The 25,693-nt window shown below is 39.3% G+C and overlaps 1 protein-coding gene across 1 annotated transcript in view; it reads left to right on the top strand.

The window, feature by feature from the left end:
* Positions 1 to 25,693, top strand: part of scai (suppressor of cancer cell invasion) — a 42,609-nt gene that overhangs the window by 5,419 nt on the left and 11,497 nt on the right. The window contains exons 3-8 of the mRNA XM_033646816.2: positions 8,311 to 8,406; positions 8,778 to 8,864; positions 13,235 to 13,333; positions 13,916 to 14,012; positions 19,307 to 19,405; positions 24,555 to 24,707. Coding sequence (XP_033502707.1) covers positions 8,311 to 8,406; positions 8,778 to 8,864; positions 13,235 to 13,333; positions 13,916 to 14,012; positions 19,307 to 19,405; positions 24,555 to 24,707 — 631 coding nt within the window. The remainder of the gene's footprint in view (positions 1 to 8,310; positions 8,407 to 8,777; positions 8,865 to 13,234; positions 13,334 to 13,915; positions 14,013 to 19,306; positions 19,406 to 24,554; positions 24,708 to 25,693) is intronic.

Genomic DNA, 25,693 nt, shown 5'->3' with positions numbered 1-25,693 from the left:
AACTGAATTTAATCTCTTGTCTTAATTGGCTTTAGTAGCACTGTAGTATCTTCCTAACCTCAGGAAAAAATGTTAAACATAATTTATGTAAGATGCATCACTGACATGAATTGACTCCTGCTATTTGTGGCTTTTTTGACTCTCCTAGTCTGAAAATAGAAACCCTTTTTTCTTGTGATAATGTAATTGAATCAATTATCAGATGAGCATCACTGACCTGTTTTAACCCTTTATAGGGTAAATGTGATTGGGTGAAGGTTTACTGGTGTTCTATTATCACAGCTACACACTGCAATCTCAATTTTCTTTTATCAGCATGACATTTTGAACATTGAATAATAACAGTAAAAAAAACAATGCAATAATATTCCCATCATTCTTTCCTGATGATTGATTGATTTGTAATTCCATTTCCATTTCCATTTCACTGCCAATTCCATTTAGAAGATGTCTGCAGAAATGAGGTGAGGAAGCTACTCTTCCCCAGTTTCTCTAAATAGCTTTTCTGCTTGTTATTAGTGTCGTTAAAGTATTCATTTAATTATCTATGACCTCTTAATTCTTAAGAAAAACTACAGAGATAAAAGTGCCATACAACTCATGGGGATTTCATGTCCTATTTGTTTAGCACTTAACATACAATTTCCCAAAATACAATTATTTACTGACATTTCCCCCAAAAAATATACGTACCGTAAAACTGTAATAAAAGCCGAGTACCAGTTAAATGCCCAGTCTCTTTTACTAGCCTGGTGCAGCTACACATTTTGACAAATAAAGGCCTATCTCAATTAGACACTCGGTCTGGTTGTGTAGTTGTTCATTTTTATAGAAGTTCTTGGATGTATAAAACCAGATTTTGTATTACCCACTTAAGCTAACATTAGTTAGCAGTTTAGATCCCACGTATAAATATGTGTGTAAACTTTTGCCAACATGAAGATGTTATGCATTGTTAGCTCAGTTCAGTTCATTTTACTGAAACCATGAGCACCACAGAAGACCATAATTCATTCATATTTACTGGCACTGGGAAAAACAATCGGTGACTCCCATCTTCTGAAGCTGTCATAAAACCAGAATATGTGTCCATTACTTGACTACCCAGTAAGTTATTTATTTGGTCCATAAGGGTCCACTAATCAAAAGAATCAAAAGTGTTTTCGTAAAGATTAATTCAAGTTGTGAATATTGTTTTAACAGGATAAAGTGGTTATGTGTTGGTATGTTGGGTGCCATAATCCTCGGGTGCTGTGAAACAAGTGTCATAACATAACAGATAATTGATAGGTTACTTGAAGCCTAATTTTTATATACGTATTATTCATACTAGTTTAAATGAACAATTTGATTGTATTTCACATCTTTGCTGAGAAACCGTTCTGTGTAACAGGATTTAAAGGCCTGCCCCATATGGAAGCCTGTCCCAAATACAGGCCTGTTGAGTTCAGTGATTTAAGTAAATACTAGCCCAGGCTACTAATTGAAGTTTTACAGGTAAGTGATTTTCGTCAAAGTCCCACTCTCAAGTTTCAATTAAAACAAAGGGATTTTCAACCAAAAACTCTTATTGAGGGGTGAGAACCAGAGGGGCATAAGTGACATTTAATCAACTGTACAGGACAGCCAACACAAAAACTGGCCATACTGTTGCAGAACGTGGTTTATTGATTTTATTCTTTAATAATAAAACTTTATTTAATAATAGGAGAGAATCAAGGTGGAATTTACCTGCCTGGTCAATTGTTGCTGCACATACTTGTGATTGTGAGTAATAGTTGGAGCCATGCTAGGGGATTGGGTAGGGGTTAAGGGGGGGTAAAAGCTTCTTAAGGGTCATCAGGTGGGAACCCTTCTTCACTGGTGTTTTGATGAGGCCCACAACACCTCCAGAGGGAGGTGAAGAATTAAGTGTTTTTCATAAAAGTTAATCCAGGTAAGTGTTGTTTTAACAAGATAAAGTGGTGTTGTGTCTGTTTGCCAGGTAATTTGGTCAAAATTTGCTCTACATTTGGTTGGAAACTTTCATTCATTCACTTTCCATAACTACTTATCCTGTTGGGGTTGTGGGGGTGCTGGAGCCTATCCCAGCATACACTGGGCAAGATGCGGGGTACCCTCTGGACAGGTTGCCAGACTATCGCAGGGCTGACACAAAATGCCGCCTACCTACTTTTGTTTATACAGAATGTGCCTTTTTCTGGGCAATGGGGGGCGTGAGCAAGTAAAACATGTAGCTCAGCGTGTGATGTAAAGAATGACATGGGAGGGAAGCCGCGGCTGGTCAGTCCTTTGGCAATTCTCTCATAAGTCGACCCGTTCTTCACGATTCCTGTCATCTGACGGTTAATGGCCTCTTCGTGTGCGAGGGCAAGGAGGGCGCGCAATTCCTTGTCTTCTCAGTTGCTCATCTTTACAGTGTCTGTCAGGTTTGTGTTTCCCTCTTGCTACTAGCTGCTTGCTAATTCCTGCTATCAGCTGTTTATTGTTTATCCACAGCCAGTGGGTCACACGTGCAGCGTCATCAACAGCTCCTCCCACAAGTCATCAACAGCCCCTCCTGTTGTGGAAGGCCGCCGCAGTCTTTTTAAACTAAAAGGGTTCCGCCAATATGACTACCCTCCTTGGCAGAAAATTGGGCACCTCGGATCAACTCACCAATCCGGCTCTGTGTGTCTAAATGCTCGCAGCTTGCCGGCAAAAAGGCCCAAAATTCGTGGTAAATCTGGCAGTGTAAAAGGGGCTAATTCATGCTCACATTCACACCTACGGGCAATTACAAATCACCAGTTAACCTGATGTGCATGTCTTTGGACTGTGGGAGGAAGCTTGAGTACCCATGCTTACACGCTGAGAACATGAAAACTTTCATACCTTTCCTAAATAACCTCAAACATAAGCCCCTTTTACACTGCCAGATTTTTGGCGCCCTTCCGCCACAGGAGGGGCTGTTGATGACTTGTGGGTTTATGTCACACGCTGAGCTACACATTTTGTTACTTGCTCACGCCCCCTATTGCCCCGAAAAAGGCACATTCTGTATGAAGAAAAGTAGGCAAACGGCATTTTACTGCACTCCCTGATTTTGTTTTTATACTGCCAATGCTGAATGAAGACTGATTGGGCTTTCCTGAAAATTTACACAATTCCTATTTTAAAAGGGCTATAGTGTCAGTGCTGCAATTTCTTGTTACTGTACCAACTGGCCGACATATACACAGATATACACCAGTCAATTAATTTGCCTGTCCAATGTATCAGCCTAGCTCTATGTGCTGGGCAAGATGTGTTTTTGTGTCGTCTGTTACTCAAGCTCAAGATGTGCACAGTTGCTTTAACAAACTCACTGGGTAGCTTACTGACATATCTATGAAAAGTTTTCAGTGTTAAAAACTCAAGCCTTTAATCTGAACAGATAACCTTACCTCCAGAATTGCATACCTTGTGTAGTAATTTTTGTTTCATTAATGTTCAGTGAGCTTATGGTTTCAATTTAAGCTTAATTTAGAAATGTATTAGTACAAAGTAAGCTAAATATACATTTACTCTTGCCTATGTTTCAGGGAATGCTAACCTAACTCTGATATTTTTTTAAAATTCTAAAATATCTGTGCTTGCTTGTCAGAGGTGTATTGAATATGTAATTGAAGTTAATTCACCATATAGTTGCACATTATTGTGATCCACCAGAACTTCATTTCATCAGTGTTATGAAAAGCCACCTTACCTGCTGAGAGAGCAGCAGGCTGTGAGAGTACGATTATAAAGTGGTGGAAGAAAGACCCTCTTTCTCTGTTAAATCGGAGCAGCTCTGTGTTCCTTTGTAGCTTTAGGAAACCTCAAATTTTCATGTCATTGTTTCTCTTCAGGTAAAAGACTGAGATTGTTCAAAATGCTCAGGTTTGCTGCTGACACTGATTCCAGCACGGAAAACAAATGTAGTCTGGGATTTTCAGAATGCTACTAACAAAATGCACCTCTCTGGAGCACAGTAGGGAATAGTCCTTGCCTGGTGCCTGTAGAATAAATGACAGGTTTGCTTTCAACTTGAAACTTTCTCAATATTTTCATGCAAGCCAAGATCCGGAGTCAGATTGATTCTCACTATTTTTGTGTTTTTGTTGTGATACTGTTTCAGCGGCTATCACAATAAGCTCAGAAAGACTGTAGAGTGGGAACAGACAGATTGACCATCTGGAGTAGCAGGAGTCAGTGAGCCTGTCATTTGATTGCGAGCCAAGAAGGACAATACCGATCGAGAGAGAGAGAGAGAGAAAAGGGCCAGGCTCATTTGCCGGACTGATATGTGGATGCATATGATTCAGTTATCAGATAGATTCGATAAATAAACTGCTCCCTGTTTGCTTTACCCTTTCACTTTGGTTTTGATACATTCTGTTGGTTGTGATCTGAGTTGAGTGACACACTGAGTTTGTGGTGTATTACTCAGAACTGATGCTGCATTCTCCTCATGTTTGAATCACTGACAGAACTGACTGACAGACTTGATCATCAGTTCAAAGCATGCATGTTAAAGGGCTCGCAAATTCAGACCCATGTGGACTGACTAAAATAGTGAAACATCATTTCTGAGGTTTTCATTAAATGTTGGTTGTTTATGATTAGCTACAGTAATCAGAGCTTTCTTTCTTACGATACCCATAATATTACCATTTCTCGTCTACCAGAAAACAGTTTTTATAATCTGTTAGGAGTTTATGGTGAGTAAACATTCTAAATGTTTCATTCAAACAGTGTATAGATACAACAGGGATGACATAGACATAATTAACAGAGTAGGCCTGAGTAGGCCATGCTGCTTAATTGTGCTTTTGTCAGGGTAAGATCCTCTGTTAGTACACCAAAAAGTAAAAAAAAACGGCATGATGTAATTGTTAAACCTGCAATCTTTAAATAAACTTCAAATATACAAGACTGTTAGGATTGGACATGACCACAATGTGTAATATAAGAGCGTTAGCTTGCTTGCATCTGTCACAGGAAGGGAAGAGAAGGGAAAAGTTTTGAGAACTTTACCTCACATATGTGAAGCCTCTATACAATTTTAGATTGAATAATGCCATGCCTGGGACAAAGTGATAAGAGTGACTATCTTGAGTATTTTAGACCCATGATCATCTGATGTCATCTGACAGTTTCCAAATCATTTTCCCAGTTTTCCTTTATAATTGAGTGATGAGTCTTCAATTTTAAATATATAAAGCCTGGATATTGGAATGGAATGGTCTTGCTCAGATATTGTGGGTGAATAGATGCATGTCGGGGGAATTGACATCATCCACTGGGTCTCCTCAGGGCTGTGTCCTTTCCCCTTTCCACTACATTCTGTATACTGACAACTGCCGCAGCCGGCATGACACCAGATTCGTTTTCAAATTAGCTGATGACTCTGTAGAAGTTAGTCTCATCCATGCCAATGAAAACAGCCACGGACCTGTAGTTAATGACTTTGTAGATTGGTGTGGCAACAATTCCTTCAACTAAATGTACAAGAGGAAAAAAAACAATGGAATGTGTATTGATTTTAGGCATAAACCCTCAACCTCTCATAAAAACATCAAGGGACAGGTGGTTGACTCTATAGAGAACTATAAATATCATGGGACACTAGTGGATAAATGGAATTTTATTTGCCACACTGAGGCATTTGGCAAAAAAGGCCAGCAACATCTTGCCTAAGGAAACTTGTCAAATTTCCTGTTGACGAGTCTCTTATGATCCTATTTTACAAATCATGTATTGAGTTCACTTAAAGAGTTACACTACAGAGTCACATTCACCCATTAACACATATTGCTACACTGGTGGCTGAGGCCACCATACAGGGTGCTATCTGCTCGGTAACCATTCACTCACACAGCGATGGCACAGCGCATAGACGCTAATTATCAGTTAAAAAAAGTTTTATCAATACTACAAGTACAAATTAAAGTTTTGGTAATAAAAAATGAGATGAAAAGCCTGAACAAATTTATCTTATTAGATAAAATGGATGTTAACAAAGTGTTCCTCAGGGGAATAATTAGCAGTTGACAAAGATAGATCGGCATATAGCAACACATTGAAAAAATGCAATAATATTGTATTGTGACCTAAGTAGTACAGCCTGGCTCAGCTGGCTATATGTTAAACTAAATTATTTAATTACTAAATTAGTGTTGTCACGGTACCAAAATTGGGACCCACGGTACGATACCAGTGAAAGTGTATCACGGTTCTGAGTAGTATCATGATACCATAGCAAAAATTAGGCAGATGTGCCTTTTGTCATTTATAAAGAGATAAATCACTTTTCTATAATACATCAATGATATTTCAATGGAATAAATTACTTATTGACTTATTCATACTTAAAAAACAGCATCAATAAGTGATTAACATAGGGGAGGGGGGGGATCAAAATAAAATAAATAAATAAAATAAAAATCAACCAGCCATCCTCCTCCTCTGATAAGTTAAGAACAGTCCCTTCAGTGCGGTGAGGTTTGTGGACCGTTACCTGCCACAAAGAGAGAAATGTGAACGGCTTGTTTCTCCTCTGACACGTCACATACCTGTGTGCCGCCACAGCTCGGCTGTTCAGATATTCTGGGCAGTCATGACACCAACGAAGAGGAAATTATTGGACCTGGAGCCGGGCTTCTCGGTTGCTGGTAAACCGTTATCTTGCGGTGGCCATAGTGCTCCACCGTATTCCTGTCTGTGACCCCAGTTCAACCCACAACCAGCAGGATTCGCCTTTTGTTTCTGCTGCTGGTTGAAATCTGTACTCGCACAGAGTGCTCCTGAATGATTTTTTTTACAAGCACAAAACTATTTTTAGTCGCAAATGCGAGTAAAATGCTCGCACTGTAGAGCTCTGTGGAAAACGAATCACTGTAGCATATATAAACAAATCTAGCCTACAAGTAAAAAGAAATAAATAATAAGTTTCACTGCTTAAAGATACTCAATAGCTCAGCTAATACCTGAAATGTCACTGGAAAACAAACCACTGCAGCGGCATATTGAGTGCCAGGTGGCCAGCGTGCGCCGTTATTGGATGGCGCATGGACACTCACCCTCTTGCGATTGGACTTTGAACTTATCCCACAGTAGTGGTACGTAGTGCTACAGTACTCCAACATTATGGTATCATATGTACCGTGGTGTTTAAGTACCGCGGTCTACCGTGCAACACTATACTAAATTATAAAGATCCAAATTTGTCCAAAGATTATGGGCCAACCTGTGGCACACATCTTTCAAGCAACCCACAATAAGAGCATGCTTAGACTCACTAACAGCATTTCTGCTGATCTGCTGATCCCCTGCATGTTCTAAACAGAGAATACCAACATCTGCCCTCCAACAGGCAAATCAGAGTCCCACCATTTGAACACAACAAGCTTAAAAATTTGTTTAGATATCATTCTATCCTGTTGCTAAACCAAAACCAGAGTGCTGCTGATAAAAAAATCAGAATCTGAGGGTATTATGTGATTTAATTCATGGTCATGATATTTTTTGGGGCTTTTTTGCCTTTAATCAAGAGGACAGATTCAAAGCGTGAAGGGGGAGAGAGAGCAGCAAGGGGCTGCAAGATGGAATCGAACCCACGGCTACTGCAGCAAGGACACAGCCTTTGTACATGGGGCACCTGCTCTACCCACTGAGCCAACCGGTGTCCCCACAAAATTAATTTCATTTTCATGTATCGTATCGTATCGTATCGTATTGATACTGAATTTTCTAACTACTTTACAATACCTTAAAAAATATTGATATTCGATACCATTTTGATACCACAAGGAAAAACAGACATTCAGGGCATACAATTTAAATGTTTTTATTAAAAGATCAATTTAACAAGTTTATCAAGTCACAAGTCATCATGTTGTCAATAACATGACAACAACGCCTTTTCTTGTCTTGGTTATTTGCAGAAAACAGCAGAATGACTGTAGTAAAAATTAACAATAAGAGTGAGTGAGAAACCACAGCTTTTACTGGTTTATTGATACTGTTATACATTCCAAAATGCATGCACGTTCACTTTGATGATGTTTAAAGTGTCAGAAAAATGTCTGAAAACCCTTCAGACTCTGAGGAACTTAACTTAACATGACTGCTAACAGCTACTTTTCCCACAATGTTGGATTGTTCTTTTAACTGCAGTCTGATTGAGTGTAGAGCCGAGAGCACTGGCATTGTATGATGTAATTGTATGTGATTTCATGTGACAAATAAATTGAATTGATTGATTGTTTGTGACTCTGACTCTGACCGTTACTGTGCTCTTTGCTGCAGAGACCTTCCTCAGTATGGACACAAGCAGTGGCAGTCCTACTTTGGACGGACTTTTGATGTCTACACGAAGCTGTGGAAATTTCAGCAGCAGCACAGGTTATTTTCCTCTCTTATTAGTTCACATTGTTCACCAAGTTAGAATAAGTGGATGAAGAGTAACGTGGCTGTGATTGAGGGTGGAATCAGCAGAATGGGGAAAAATATTACGTTTGGATCTGATTTATTCATGTAGTAATTTTTAAACCATAGATGAGTTTACAAACAATACAGCACAGTTAAACTTATAAGGATTAGTGTCCAATGCATTCCCATGAAATACAATGTATGATTCTTAATTCACAGAAAGTGAGATGCATCTGTAAAAAGTGATGACTGTCACAGTGTCATTTGCCAGATGCTCTGTCATGCTCTGGCTGTATTATTTTATTGTCCAGTGATCAGTATTTTATGTTTTCATTTATTGACAGGCAGGTTCTGGATAGTCGGTATGGCTTGAAGAGATGGCAGATTGGGGAAGTTGCATCCAAAATTGGACAGCTTTACTACCACTACTAGTAAGTCAAACTTTGTCCTGATCATGCACATCTCTCAGTACCTTCACATGACATTAGAGAAAATTGATTTATTGTGTTAGTGCGACTAAAACCAGACTTTTAAAATACACGTAAACATGTTAGTCCATCTGAAATCGTACTAAATTGATTTTTTCAAAGCCGGACTAACACACCCAGATAATATGGTTGGGAGTTGAATTACTCCTGCATGTATACAGTCAATCGGACCCAGACTGGCTGGGGCACTCTGTGCATGCTCCACAGTTTCCGCCCCAGGCTTTGACCCGGAAGTCAAATAGCATTAAATGCATAACAGAAGAAGAAGTTGGTAACAACATGGTGAAATCTACATCCAGAGCCATGCAATTTTGGATGGACAAAATGTACAGAGCTGTAAAGTTGTCCACCATTGTACCAGTTTGCCGCTAGCTAGCCATAGCTAACTTGTTTGTCGACTGTTCAGTCTGTGACGTAACAAGTCAACCGGGAAAAGGTCCAGTATTAACAAGCTTAAAGGGTACATATCGCCACCTATCGTAGCAGAGTTGGACATACTCTGGTCACTAAATTGATCCCCCTCCCATGCTTGTATACCGGGACAAGGACAGTAGTCCAATTAAATGGCCCAGTCGAGATATAACCAAAGCTCGATTTAACTGTGCATGTCAATGTACTGACTCTTTCACTCTTGTCTGCTCTGAAACAGTCATTGATGAAGGCTGGGTGGGTCTAGAGCATATGAACAAATATACACTGAAGAAAAATTTAAATGCAACAGTTTTGTTTTTGTTCCCATATTTCATGAGTTCAAGTTAAAGGTCTAAGTCTTTATATGCAGAAGACTCATTTCTCTCAAATTTTGTGCACAAATTTGATAAAATCCATGTCGGACCTGTGTGTAATTGACAAGCAAGAGTGAAAACATTGAATTTCTCCTCAGGGGGATTAATAAAGTAAATAAACTTTTCTGCTTTTCCAAGATAATCAATTCACCTGACAGGTGTTGCATATCAAGATGCTGATTGCTGCATAGGTGTGCCTTGGGATGGTCACAGTAAAAGGCCACCATAAAATGCACTTTTATAACAGAGCTGTCACAGATGTCACGTTTAGGGATGTCAAGTTTAGGGAGTGTGCCATCGGCATGCTGACTGAGGAATGTCCACCAGAGCTGTTAGCCGTGAGCTTAGTGTTTATTTCATGACCATAGGCCATCTCCAGTGTTGTTCCCATGAATTTGGCAGTACATCCAACCAGCCTCACAACCACAGACCACGTGTAACCACACCACCCACTGACCTCCACATCCAGCATCTTCAGCTGCAAGATCGTCTTAGACCAGCCACCTGAACAGCTGATGCAACCGTTGCATTGAACTGAAGAATTTCTTCACAAACTGTCAGAAACCTTCTCAATAAAGCTGACGTGCATGCTCATCATCCATACCGGGGTCTTGACCTGACAGCAGTTCATCATCATAACCGACTTGAGTGAGCAACTGCACACTGTCAATGGCATCTGGCACTTTGGAGAATTGTTCTCTTTATGGATGAATTTTGGTTTACACTGTATCAGGCAGATTGCAGATGGCGTGTATGGAGTCATGTGGGCGAGCAGTTTGCTAATGCCAATATTGTGAATAGAATGCCCATGGTGGGATTGTGGTATGGGTTGGCATAAGCTATGGACAATGAACACAAGTGCATTTAATTGATGGCAGTCTGAATGCAGATACTGTTACGAGATCTTGAGACCCATTGTCATGCCATTCATCCGCCACCATGACCTCATGCTGCAGCATGATAATGCACAACTCCATGTTGCAAGGACCTGCACACAATTCCTGGAAGCTAAAAATATCCCAGTTCTAACATGGCTTGCGTCACCAGACATGTCACCCATTGAACATGTTTAGGATGCTCTGGATCAGCTTATACAACAGTGTGTTTCAGTTCTTGCCAATATCCAGCAACTTCACACCATCACCGCCACTGAAGAGGAGTGGGTCAGCAATTACAAACCTGATCAACTCTTTGTGAAGGAAAAGTGTTGCACTGCATGAGGCAAATGGTGTCACAGCAAATACTGACTGATTCTTTGGGGTATCTGTGACCAAAATTTGCATTTCTGTAGCACTAGTTGTGAAATCCTGTCTTTTTACAAGACAAGTGTCCTTTTATTGTGACCATCTCAAGACACATTTGTGTATTAATAATGCTGTGATTAGCAAGATGCAAGCGCATACATTAGCAAGATGACAAGACAAAACATGCTGCTGACAGAAGCTTCATCGTATTTCACAGATTGACAGTTAGCAATGGAAATGCAAAAAGATATTCTTTTGTATACGAATTTCACCAACACCTCTTGAATGTATATATTTATTCAGCATACAATGCCCATAGCTGTACATACCTCTTCTGTTTTTCCTTATTTTTGTTAATTCTATTGACGTATATATTATAGTTAACATTGTAGTTATAATACATATTTTATATTTCTGAATGTAACATACTCGTTTGTACAGTAGCACAGTGCACATATTTGTATAGTTTTACACACTTATAGACTCAGCACAGTGAAGATATATATTTTATTCTTAATATCTGAAGTACTAGTGTTTAATATTGTAACATCATGGACAATTCTTTTTCTTTTTTATTTATTTTTTGTTTTATATTTACATACTTCTATTTCATACTCTTAATCTTACTTCTTAGAATTCTCTATTCTTTACATCTGAGCAACTGTAACGAATCACAATTTCCCCCCAGGGATCAATAAATTATGTCTGATTCTGATTCTAATGATTCTTATGAGGCATGTGCAAGTGATAGCAGAGAATTTATAACATTCATTGCTTTTGTCATACTAAGAATTTTCTCTGAGATACAAAAAAATTCACAAGTATTCAGTTCATATGAGTCATGTACAGTCTACCTTTCTCCTTAGAGGAAAACATCTGTTGAACTTATAATGATGTCTCAATCTTAATGAATTTAGAGATTAAATATGATTAATAGCCCCTTTTCCACCGCAGGAACTTTTATCAATTACCCGGAATTTTGAAAAACCTCCGCGTTTCCACCGAAATGACCCGTGTGAAAAACTTTCCCTCAACCCCAAATTTACCCTGGAAAAAGTACCTAGTAGGGGGGTAGGATTTTTCAGATTACCCGGAATTCTTGAGGGGCGGGGCTGTTTGCCCAGGAATTCTTTTACCCAGGTAAACAAATTTCTGGTAATAAAAGTTCCTGGAAATTTTGGTGGAAAAGGAGCTAATGTATAAGTAGTACACTAAGTATAATGCAAAATTAATTTTATCATTATCATATCATCATCATCATCATCATCATCATCATGGCCATTTAGTCTTCTAGATTTTCTGTTTTTATAATTGGTATATTTTGGCATAAGGACTTCTACTATTCTTTAGTTGTTAGGAAAATTCTCTCACACTGATAGCTGCCTAATGGTTTTTGGTCGGTCTCTGTCCAATGTCCATTGTCTGTCGCAAACGACAGTATACATCACCTACTGTGTGTAATGTTTTCTTGTCTATTATTTCTGATTTTCATATCCCCTTGACCAGCTGTTTGTAGCTTTTAACTCCATGTACATTCATTCCCTCTTTATATCTGTCACAATGCAGTGTTGTTCTGATGACACATCCTTGGCAGATGATTTATTAATATATTTTTTTCACATTTTTTTCAGGTCCTCTAACACACCTACTGACACTGCTAACCATATTTTTTTATCCAGCATTAAGTCTCTTAGCTGTGCCATGTGAAATTCTTAGTTAGCAAACCTTTTTGTGAATGAAATCTGGTCACAAACAGCATGGGACAGGCCTCACAATATGACAATTTTAGGGGCATAGATAAGAATAATGCCAAAATCTCATGAACATTGACCTCCTCAGATGGCATTCATCAGGCTGAAGTTAACAACTTACGACAAGTTTGCTGGTCAGACAGTTTTGTGGAGCCGAATTGGCACACTTGTGCAAGCAAACCTAACAGAAACAAGTAAAAGAGGTATGCGATAAGAATCTGTATGAGACACATTGTGTTTGATGGGAAGCACTGTGGGTCCTATATTAATTACATAAGCACAATGACAAGCGCAAAGCAGTATGTCTTGGGCGCTCAGACTTCTGTGGGCATCTCCGAGCACACCTGCTACTTTGGTTCATGTACTGTATGTGCAGCAGTACAGAGGGCAAAAGGGCTTAGAAAAGAGGAATTAAGATAAGAGGCCGTGTTGATTACTAAATACACCCTCAGTCTAAAGTGTGTTGAAATGGTATAAATGTAATGAAATATGCTGCAGTAATGCACCTTCTGCTTTCTAATCTTGGTTGACAGCCTTCGTACCTCAGAAACAAGTTACCTGAATGAGGCCTTTTCATTCTACTCAGCCATCCGCCAGCGCTCCTACTACTTCCAGGTCAACAAAGAGGACAGGTAAGTTCCAAAATCTTTTGTTAAAATGTTGTGAGTTGTAGTTTAAGTAAGTAGATCCCTATGCTTGGTATATAATAAATTGCCTGGACAGTTAAGATTTATTTTATTTTATGCTATTTTAAAAATTTAGCCAAATGTTTTCTTATTCAATAGATTATAGGTATGTTCAACAATTTAAAAGTACAGGGTTATTTTAAAGGATAAGGACAGCTATATTCTCTATTTTTTATATGTCAGGCTTTGATACACAAAGACAACTTATTAGTAAGATGCATGAATTGTTGGTTTGGGTTTGCACATGGCATGTGTTGATAATGATATGAGTAAATGTATAATATAATAAGAAAACTATAGAATATCAGACTAACTCTTTAGAGTTCTCAGCCACAGACACTGGAAAGCGAACTAAAGTTAAGCAGTTTCAATAACACAAACGTGCTAAATGTAATTCTCAGATTGAAACATGAACCTTACAGCTTCATCAGAAGCCTTAATGAACAAGGCTTTAAATGTGCCTGTCTTTTAATGTGTATTTGTTTGACTTTACAAGTTAATATTGTGTCTTCTCTTCTTTTTTATCAGGCCAGAACTGGTGGTAAAGAAGCTTCGATATTATGCTCGCTATATCGTTGTCTGTTTACTGCTGAACAAGATGGACCTAGTCAAAGTTTTGGTGAAGGTATGGAAGCCGTTTTTTGTTACTAGAGCATGCTGAGTGTTCCGAATTTTCTGAGGAGCATGAAGACATCCCCTGCACCCATATACCTCATGTACTACTCATAGCGTTCATTTTAGTGTCTCACCACATGATATGGACATCAGAGAGATAGAAAGTGTTGCATGCCACTCTCAATCTCTCTCTACTCAAACAAACCGGGGGGTGTTGGGTCATAGTTGAGGCACCAACACACAGGCCACCAGGATGCTCCCACTGCCAACCTCAGAAGTTAGAGCACTTACACACCTGTTTATTTTCAAATATGAAAAAACAATTATCCATTATGACCATCGCAGTATATTTTTTAACTAATTTCAATTGACCATTAGAGCTATGGTGCAGTTTGGTGCAGTTAGGTGTGAATGTGAGTGTGAATGGTTGTCTGTCTCTGTGTGTTAGTCCTGGAATTATTGGAATTATACAAGGTACAATTTCAATGAAATGTGATGCCATCAGCTCCTTTAACTTGTGCAATGTAATTGAGTCCAATTTTTGCATCTTGTTATTTTGTTGTCTGCTGCTTTATGATTGTCCATGTTTCTGGTTGGTTCTGGCAATCCATGGTTTCTAGTTGTGGATTGATTTAACTGTCCACACATCCCAACCTCAACAAGGTGGATGTATGGTCTTCTCTCCCAAAAACAGGCAGGAGCCGTCTCTGAGCAGCAAATAGCATTGACCCACAGCAGGAATGGGACAGCACCTCACGTTCCCACTGTCGCACCAGTCCTTAGTCACCATAAAGCACACACCTCCTCTCCTTCTCTCGCCAGAGTCCTCTGCTTTGTCAGATCAGCGTATAGAAAAAGAGTCACCTGGCTGACTGGTGTTGTCCAGGATTCAGCCAACTTTTGGTGAATCAAAGGTTATTACAGTTCCTGTTATCCCATCGAAAACTGATGCAGCAAACTAGCAGCTAGCTAGCTAGCGAGAAGTCAGCAGAAGGAGAGTTTACAGTCTGGTGAGTTAGTTTCCTCATCCTGATGAGTGATTCGCAGCCACACGCCACCACCGTCCAAAACTGACCACAAAAATTACCACCAAGACTTGCAAAATAGACATAAGAGCCTAGACTTAGTACATACTTAGTGGAGCTGACAGAGAGGTGACGTCCATACCTACATCATGATCAAAATCTATATAATGTACGACTGCAGTTGCTGCTCAAACGGAGCAGGCACAATGGATTAACTGAGTGTTGCACGAGTTCAAACATTACAGCAGTGCTTTGGTGCTGTAATAGACATATTTGGTTGATTATTTAACATACAAACCAACTTCACTGCTAGCACACAATTTCCGTTCAAGCCATCACACTGTTCTATGTAGATATAAACTACTAGGAAACCATAACGCTCCAAAAGACCTAAAGATCTAAGTGGCACAGCTCTGGTTTCTCATGTGCGGTTGCCATACCAATGACACTATATACTCACTAGGTCATCTGCTTGTATACATTTTACAAACACATTGTGGCCAGGTATGCTACACCTTGAAACAAAACCTAACACAGAGCTACAAGGTTTTATACTTGTGAGTCTTGGCTTCATACCTTTTCTGTATGGAGGTGAGAGCAGAAACAGATATACACTTGGGACAAATTAAATGTCCCAATTGTCTTGCTTCACTTTTTCAAAGTAGTTGGCCAGTTTGACCAGCATGGCCATAGACTCCCGTCATCTGGTCAGCAGAGTGCTGAACATACACGTTTGTACTTTTGTACATACAGCTGTATCAGGTGTGTAGCCCATGTTGTCTGGTGACAAGTTCCTGGTAAGTCGCAAGGCAAGGCAAGGCAAGGCAAGTTTATTTGTATAGCACAATTCAACACAAGGTAATTCAAAGTGCTTTACAGAGACATTAAAAGCAACAAGACACAACTTAAAACAATAAAAACAGTCGATTAAAAAGGGAAATAGAAATTGAGAATGATAGTGATAATAATAAAATACAGTAACATAAAATAAAAACAGGCTCAATACATTGAACAGTCAGGATAAGAAAAGAAGTAGAATAATAAAAGGCATAAATCAGCAGTGTGTAGTTAAAAATTATGGGCAGTAGAATACAGCAGGTAAGTATTTAATCTAAGAGTACGCTTCAGTAAACAATAGTGTTTTTAGCCCTGATTTAAAGAAACTGACAGTTTGAGCAGACCTCAGATTTACAGGAAGTTTGTTCCACAGGTGAGGAGCATAATAACTGAATGCTGCCTCACCTTGCTTGGTTCTTGTTCTTGGAACACACAACAAACCTGTTCCAGATGACCTAAGGGGTCTGGATGCTTCGTAGGGAACCAGTAGATCAAGCATGTATTTTGGTCCGAGACCATTTAGGGCTTTGTAGACCAGCAGTAAGATTTTAAAATCTATTCTTTGACTCACAGGAAGCCAGTGTAGCGATTTAATGACCGGTGTAATATGGTCCAGTTTCCTGGTGTTTGTAAGGACTCTGGCGGCAGCGTTCTGAATCAGCTGCAGCTGTCTGATTGATTTTTTGTTAAGGCCTGTAAATAAGCCATTGCAATAATCCAACCTACTAAAAATGAATGCATGAATAAGTTTTTCCATGTCTTGTTTAGACAGAAACCCCTTAATTCTAGCTATATTTTTAGGTGGTAATAGGCAGATTTAGTAATAAACTTTAAATGGCTGTTGAAGTTCAGGTCTGAGTCAATAATAACACCAAGATTTCCGGCTTGATTTGTAGCTGTCAATGACATAGAGCCAAGGTGGGCGCTGATCTTTGCCCTTTCATTTCTAGGGCCAAAAATTAATACCTCTGTCTTTTCTGGATTTAGCTGGAGAAAATTCTGGCACATCCAGTCATTGATTTGATGAATACAGTTACTCAATGAGAGTAAGGGACTGTAGTCGTGTGATGACACTGAGATATAGAGTTGTGTGTCGTCGGCATACGTATGATAGGAGATGTTGTGATGTTCCATAATCTGGGCTAGGGGTAGCATATAGATGTTGAATAGAAGTGGTCCGAGAATGGACCCTTGAGGAACCCCACATGTGATCGTAGTTCGCTCAGATTCATGGTTACCAACTGACACAAAATAGTCCCTATCTTGTAAGTAAGATTTGAACCACTGTAGCACAGTGCCGGTTAGTCCCACCCACTTTTCCAATCTGCTAAGTAGTATATTATGATCAACTGTAGCAGATGCAGCACTGAGATCTAGTAATACCAGGACAGAGGATTTGCATGCATCATTATTCTGATGAATATCATTTAAGACTTTGATAAGTACAGTCTCAGTGCTGTGATGTGGCCGAAATCCAGACTGAAATGTGTTAAAAAGATTGTTTTGCATCATAAAAGTATGGATTTGCTGAAAGACAACCCTTTCAATGATTTTCCCCAAAAATGGCAGATTTGATATTGGCCTATAGTTACTAATTGTTGTGGCGTCCAGATTTGATTTTTTTAGGAGAGGTTTTATTACTGCAGTTTTCAAGGCCTGGGGAAACTGGCCTGCTTTAAGAGAAGTATTTATTATCTGCAGTACATCTGGAGCTATGCAGTTAAAAATGGTTTTAAAAAGGTGTGAAGGCAGAATATCAAGGCAGCATGTTGTGGGCTTTAATTTTGAAACCGTTTCTGTTCTGAGTTGTGTAATCTAGGAGGCTAAAATGTCCTAGATTAACCGGAGGACAGGAAGGCACAAGTCTTATCATTCCTGAGCTGGAGCTGCACACAGCTTGTCTTATCTGTAATATTTTGTTTGTGAAGAAGGCTGCAAAGTCATTACATGACTTGTTAGACAGTAGTTCAGGAGGGAGTGATGCTGTGGGGTTGGTCAGTCTGTCCACTACAGAAAAAAGTGTGCGGGCATTATTACTGTTTCTATTGATAATCTCTGAGAAATATGATTGCCTTGCATTCTTCAGTTCCTGGTAATAGTTGTGAAGACTCTCTTTATAAATGTCGTAATATACCTGGAGTTTCGCCACCTGCGTTCAGCTTGTCTACATACTCTTTTGTATTCTTTAACCAGTGTGGCGTTTCTCCAGGGTGCCTTTTTCCTGCCTGACATAACTTTGATCTTAATTGGGGCGATAGAATCAATAACAGTCATAACATTGGAACTAAAACTGCTTACAAGGTCATCACCTAGAGCTGAGGGCAGGGTTTGTGATGGTGTAAAACCCAGGGTAAATAATGCACAGGTGTTATCATTTATATAACGCTTTATGATCACCTCTGCTTCACTTTTCATAGGATTAGCAAGAGTGGTCATTTTGAATGAAACACAGTAATGGTCAGATAAAGCGACATCGTTCACCACAACCTCAGAGATATTAAGACCTTTGGAAATAATTAGATCTAATATGTGTCCTCTGTTATGTGTTGGTTCTGTGACATGCTGAGAAAGCCCAAAGTTATCCAGAATATTTAACAGTTCCTTAGCACACCCATCTGTAAGATTATCAACATGAATGTTAAAATCTCCCACTAAAACAACACAGTCAAATTCCATGCACACAATAGACAGTAATTTGGCACACTCATCAAAAAAAACCTTGCATCATATTTGGGGGGTCTGTAGATGGTCACTAAAATTGCTCGACAGGGGGATTTTAACTGAGTGGCAACATATTCAAAGGAGTCAAATTGACCATAAAACATTTGCTTACACTCGAAGCTGTCCTTGAACAGAGTGGCAACTCCGCCTCCACAAGGACAGAGGTAACATTCAGTGCTCTCACTACAGAGGCTGCTCCCTTGTAAGCCTTTTTGATAGAAATGGTCTCCCACCTATAGCTCTATAGCATGCAGAGAAGATGAAAATCCAGAGAAGATGCTTATTGGGTGGGGGTCATGCTGGAATAGGGCTCCTCTTCTGAGAACACAGTAACTTCTGATTGGGGTCTTCTCTTTCACTGTCAGTGGGACTGGGAGTCCTCTGCAGTGGAAGTGAGCCATTAGATTTTCAGTTAGCTAAGGGCTAAGGCTAGGCAGCTAAGCAGGAGAACTGACAGATTGAATATTACCCATTACCTTCACCTCCTCATCATAACCCAGCAGAGCATTGGTGCTCTGGCTTTACAAACAAAACCCAAACTCTAATTGCAATTTCCACTTTCCCCTTACAGAAAACTGGGACAAGTTAGCCTGCCTCATGAAATTTGTATGGGACCTTATTTTCTGAATCTAGCACAAGTCAAACTTTTGCAGTAGAGTTAAAAAAGTGTTTGGATTTAGCTTGACCTTCCTGGAACTCCATGCCTGTCTGTTACCTGCAGGAGCTTTCTGAGGAGATTGAAGATTACACACAGCGGTTTAACACAGAGGACCAACTTGAATGGAACCTGGTTCTACAGGAAGTGGCAGCTTTTGTTGAGGTAACTAGTTTAGTACTTCCAGTGTTGTCTATGTTATTATCCATAATGTGGTTACAAGTTTGTTTGATTAGATTGTCCAGAGGTTCTTGAAGTACATTGCTTTTTTATTTGATTTTTTTTTTGTAATTGCCCTACACAAAATAGTCAGACATTGGTGAAGTTAAGTGAAAATAAATAACTTCTTTAAAAATAAATGTAAAAAAAAAATTGAAAAGTGGTGCATGCATGCGTATTCACTCCCTTTGCTATGAAGCCCCTAGATAAGACATGGTGCCACCAGTTACATTCAGAAGTCGCATAGTAAGTTAAAAAAGTCCACATGTGCACAATCTAAGTGTCACATAATCTTAGTAGGTGTACACGAAGACCAAGGAGCTCTCCAAACAGGTCAGGGATAAAGTTCTGGGATAGTAATGATCTGCCCAGTCAGCCCCTTGCTTTTCACCATCCCTCTTGAACCATTAGCATGTGCTATCTGCTCTAGGGATGATATGCATAATATATTGACTGACGATCACTATAAAATCGGCACGCCGCAGGAGGCTAAGCACAGGAGATAACTTTGACGCGCCCACAAACTGATTCACACTCTCTCCTTTACTCGGTTCATTTCTCTTTAATGCCATATCACAAAGCCATGCATTTGACACACGCGCTAGTGCAAGGTTTGATCATGATACAAGTAACAGGATTAATAACATGATGGTTTAAGCGTTAGTGCTAGCGTTAGTGGTCAACAGAAAGTTTCCCTCCTGACTCACCCTCCTTCATGGACAAACACAGAACTGACAACAGGTGAGCATAATCATCTGCAATCACAGAGGGCACCACACAGTGACACGCCCACCACCCAAGCACCAATGGCGTGTACTCACCCACATCACATAGACATTCAGACTTACCAACATGACACACGCACATATGGCTCCTACACATAATGTAAACATTTATGGTCATAATTTTAAATTGAATATGTATGCTGATGATATTGTGCTCACCTTGACCAAGCCAGCATCCTCACTTCCTGCTGTTTTTGATTTGATTGATTTATTTGGCAGTTTTTTGGGGTATAAGATAAATTTGCAAAAGAGCGAGGCAATGTGTGTTTTGTTTTGTTCTGTCTTGTTTATTTTCTATTCTTGTGTTTTTCCTGTCTGATTTTTCCCTTGTTGAATGTGTTAAATCTAAAAGAAAGAAATAACAATAAAATGTTAATAATAAAAAGAATATTTAGGAGCTTCATAGTAAATGGAGTGAACTACGGAAGCCGAGAACAGCCATGTATTATTCTTTTTTTTTTTTGTGCACTGTTATCTCATGATAACGACTTATTATTTCGTTATCTCGATATAACAAAGATTGTTTTCTCGTGATAACAAATGAATTATCTCGTTATCTCGACATAACAAAGATTGTTTTCTAGTGATAACGAATTAATTATCTTGTTATCTCAATATAACAAAGATTGTTTTCTCGTGATAATTGTCAAGTCTGATGATTGCACACTGGTTAATGTGATCGTCCTGATTTCAGCCTACAAGAGCTGCCACTGGCTGGTCCAGGTGTCCCAGGGAGGTGAAAATGGCAGATCACATTATTGATCAATGCATCAGGATGTACTTCAATCAAGGTCTAACACAGGCAGAAATTGCATTGTGTCTTTCTGTTACAGATGGCATTCAGATTACTCCTCGTCATTTAAGGAGAAGACTAGCGCAGTTACAACTTCACAGGCGATGGTTAAGTGATCCTGCTGAGATTGTTAACTTGATTAGCAACCAGATAAGAGGACCGGGTTGTCTAGGCTAGTAAAAAACTCAAAAAAAAAAAAAAAAAAAAAATCAATGATCAGAAAGACTTAAGGAAACGCCTACTGATATACTTTGGTTTATTGTGTTACATTTAATGTTACTAATGATCTAATGTGCATAGACTAATAACAGTACAGTTAACATTTTGAGTTCCACAGTAATCTTGTTTTATTGTGTTATGTATATGTATTAGGCGATATATTGTTTTTAAAATAGGTTAGTTATCCTTTTCCTTAAAAAGACACATATACAGCTTAATTTAAAGGTGTACTTTTATTGTAATCAAAACCATAACTGGGAAAAAGCAGACCTGGCAGATACAAACAGAAGCAAGTACAGAAATACTCATATCTTTGCTTTATGTAACAAGAATTTCCCACCAGGGATCAATAGTCTTTCTGATTCCGATTACCAGGCTATACAGTATGTGTAACAAACTCTCATATCTTTGCTTAATGTAATACAAAAAGAATTAGATTTACAAGAAAAAATTCCCAAAGGTCCGACCTAGTAGGCCTACTTGAATCCCATTAGTCCGACCTCCCAAAAGTCCGACCGCAGTAAAGTTACATTTCAGGGGGGACCAGGCAACTTCCCCTTTCAGTAAACGCAGAGCAGCGGTACCACTAAACAGCTGCAATGTCTCTATGCGCGGACTGTGAGGACAGTTGCATTTACCTCATCGATGGGAAATCACATCATCTGCTATATGTGACGTACATGCCCTTATTTGGATAACACATCCTGGTATTCCCCACACACGGGAAGATATTTTAAGTAGTGGGGGCTGCCAACTGAATGAATGAATGAGTGACATCATTGTATTTTTTTTCCTGCTGTATAGCGCATTTCACATCGCCACTCACTAGGCTGCTGACTGGCTGCCATAAGCTACACACAAATAAAACATTAAGAAGTTCTAACAAATGCAAATTTTATTACATTTTTTCCATAAGGAGGCCAACAGTAGAATTCACCACATGACAAAAGCAGACAAGAACTACTGTAGTTTGAGCGCTGTCCTTGGTGCTGAAGATATCCCCGAGTCTGTTACAGGCAGTGGTTATAACAAAATCACTTTAAGCGCTGTCCTTGGTGCTGAAGATGCAAAAACAAACAAATGTCTATACTCCAAAACTCACTATGTCTGACATGACGAACCAAGACAGTGTACATAGATAAAACAAAAAACGACATCAGCAGAAAAACAGAAGTCCTGCAAACCAACAGCAAGCGGCGATCACCATGGCCAAATAACATTGCATATCTGTTACTAGAAAAGCACTCGGAGAGCGCAGACCTCCACCAAGCAGCTGGGATTTCCCATTTTATTATTTTATCCACTTCGCTTCAACCGATCACCACCAAAATCTGTTCATCTGTTCCTTGTCCCATTATCAACCTTTCCTGAAAATGTCATCAAAATCCGTTCAGAACCTTTTGAGTTATTTTGCAGACAAACAATCAAACAGACAAACAGACCAACGCCAGCGAAAACATAACCTCCTTGGCGGAGGTAAAGAAATAAAAACAAGACAGCTGTTGGCAACTAACGCTGTTGCTGCTGCAGCTACTATTAGGCTACTACTGTTATCCAAACTAAATTAAAGGAAGCAAAGATTGTTTAACCTATAATTCCACATTATGTTGTCTTCTTTCCACAGCAAATAAATTATTTTCTTTTAACGAATGACTCAGAGAAATGCCGTCTAGCAAAGTTAAATATTTTCACCACCATTTTAGTTATGAAATAGCCTCACATATGATATTCAAGGTGCATGTACACTCAAGCAGGATCTCACACACATAAAACATGACTGGAATTAATAAACAAGCAGTAAATGCACAGTGGGGGTTATTTGTTTTCTGTATCGGCGTGAAGCGCTGTGTTAATTGAGTGAATCGTCTGAGCCGGACGCGTGTTAATTTGAGTTTGATTTAATTTAATTACACTAAAGTTGTTGAGTTAAACTAACCAGGATGTGTTATCCAAATAAGGGCATGTACGTCACATATAGCAGATGGATGTGATTTCCCGTCGATGAGATAAACGCAACAGTCCTCACAGTCCATGCCGGCGCAGTGAGGGATAAATGCACAGACTTCTTCGTGTTGGAAGTGCTGTGGTCTGACTAACTGGTGGTTGGACTACTGGGTATGAAATCCGACGGTTGGAATAATGGCATTAAAATGGTTGGATTAGACATTATGGGACTAGAACGATAAAACTCGCTGTAGACCTGCATGGTCAGACTAGCGGGTAGTTGGAGTTATGGGTAGTCGGACCTATGGGAGGTTGCACTAATGCCTGGTCCCCACTGGCGAGTGGGGTGGCCAGCAAATTTATAGGGGGGGCCGTGGCCACCCCTGGCCACCCCCTGGTGGCGCCATTGAAGACGACCCAGTCCTCTTATCTGGTTGCTAATGAAGTTAACAATCTCAGCGGGATCACTTAACCGTCGACTGTGAAGTTGTAACCGCGCTTAAATGACGAGGAGTAATCTGAATGCCATCTGTAACAGAAAGACACAATGCAATTTCTGCCTGTGTTAGACCTTGATTGAAGTACATCCTGATGCGTTGATCAATAATGTGATATGCCATTTTCACCTCCCTGGGACACCTGGACCAGCCAGTGGCAGCTCTTGTAGGGTGAAATCAGGATGATCACATTAACCAGTGTGCAATCATCAGATTTGACAATTATCACGAGAAAACAGTCTTTGTTATATCGCGATAATGAAATAATTAATTTGTTATAACTAGAAAACAATCTTTGTTATGTCGCGATAACGAAATAATTAATTTGTTATCACTAGAAAACAATCTTTGTTATATCGGGATAACGAAATAATAAGTCATTATCACGACATAACAGTGCACAAAAAAAAGAATAATACATGGCCGTTCTCAGCTTCCGTAGTGAACACATGCATGCACCACATTTCACTTAATTATTAATATTTTATCCTTTTAAAAAAGTTTTTTTATTTTCACTTCACTAAGTTTGACTATTTAGTTTAGGTCCATTATAAGAAAATCCAAATAAAAATCTATTTAAATTACAGGTTGTAATGCATCAAAATAAGAAAAACACTAAAGGGGGTTAAAACCTTTGCAAGGCACTATATCTTATAAATAGATGTTAAAAACCCATAATTGTGTAATCTGTACAAGGGTATGACAAATTGAAGGTTGAAGTTAGTTACTGACATAAAAATATTAATGCAACACTTCATCTTCCTGGACTGACAGCCAGGTAATTGAAGAAGTCATCTGCTGCCTGGTACACTGGATCAGCCGCAGCTCACTGTTGTTTCTCTCCATTTGTAAAACAGGCAGATCCAGTTGTAGTTCTGAATGACAACAATTCTGTAATCGTCACCAGCAATCGGCTGCAGGAGGGAAGTGTGCCTCCACTGGAACAAGGCATGGTGGTTGGGCAGCTCATCCTTGCAGATGCACTAATCATCGGCAACTGTAACAACCAGGTTTTAACCCACTAATTCTAATTCACAGGTCCTAACACTTCATACATCATCAATGCAGTCACTGACAGGTCTTACTGATGAAAACTCGTTGTTGGCTCTTAGACATACAATATCAAACACAACTTTTCAATATAGAACTTACCAGTAATACCTTCAGGCCCATCTTGAATAATAGTTTCAATACTGTATGACGGGAGTTTGTCAATTGTGTTAAACTTTTTTTGATAGACATGCATGTCCTGATAGATTCATAGTGCATGGTCCACAAAGGGTTAAGTCCTGCCCTGTCTCTAACCACTATCAGTAGTATAGTGACAACAGTAATTTTAGAGCACAGTAACAGCAATACATGATTTTATAATGTGTATTTTACTGCCATTTATGTCAAAGGACAGAGACGTTGGGCCTCATGCAAGAACCACTGGTACAAATTCTTTCTTAAAGGGACAGTTCACTCCAAAATCAAAAACACATATTTTTCCTCTTATTGTAGTGTTATTTATCAGTAGAGTCTAGAATTGCAGAGGGTTGGAAGTATCGACTGTAGAGATGTCTGCCTTCTCTCCAGTATAATGGAACTAAATGGCACTTGCTTTGTGGTGCTCAAAGCCCCAAAAAATACATTCGAAAAACTCAACAGCAACTTCTTTCTAGAAGAATTCCTCTCTGAGAGTATTTTCACCACTTTACCTCTCTGTCACACAGCGTGTTACGACAGGAAAGCCATTAATGACTTCAGTTCCCCATCTATGCTTTTGTCAAAGCCACCAGACTCCATTGAGAAAAACAGTAATTTTAGCCCACTGAACGCAGAAGCTGCTGGTCTGCGACTGCTTCTATTAGTTAGTTAGTTTAACACCAAAGTCACACAATAACACAAACAAAATAACTGATCGAAGCAGCAGTAGGCCAGCAGCTGCTGTGTTCAGCAATGTTAAATCACTGTTTTTGTCAAAGGTGTCTTGCATTGAAGAGAAAGATATAAT

Source organism: Epinephelus lanceolatus, chromosome 19, assembly GCF_041903045.1.
Source record: "Epinephelus lanceolatus isolate andai-2023 chromosome 19, ASM4190304v1, whole genome shotgun sequence".
Taxonomy (NCBI): domain Eukaryota; kingdom Metazoa; phylum Chordata; class Actinopteri; order Perciformes; family Serranidae; genus Epinephelus; species Epinephelus lanceolatus.
Note: the sequence above shows the minus strand (reverse complement) of the source record. Positions and strands in the feature narration are given on the sequence as shown.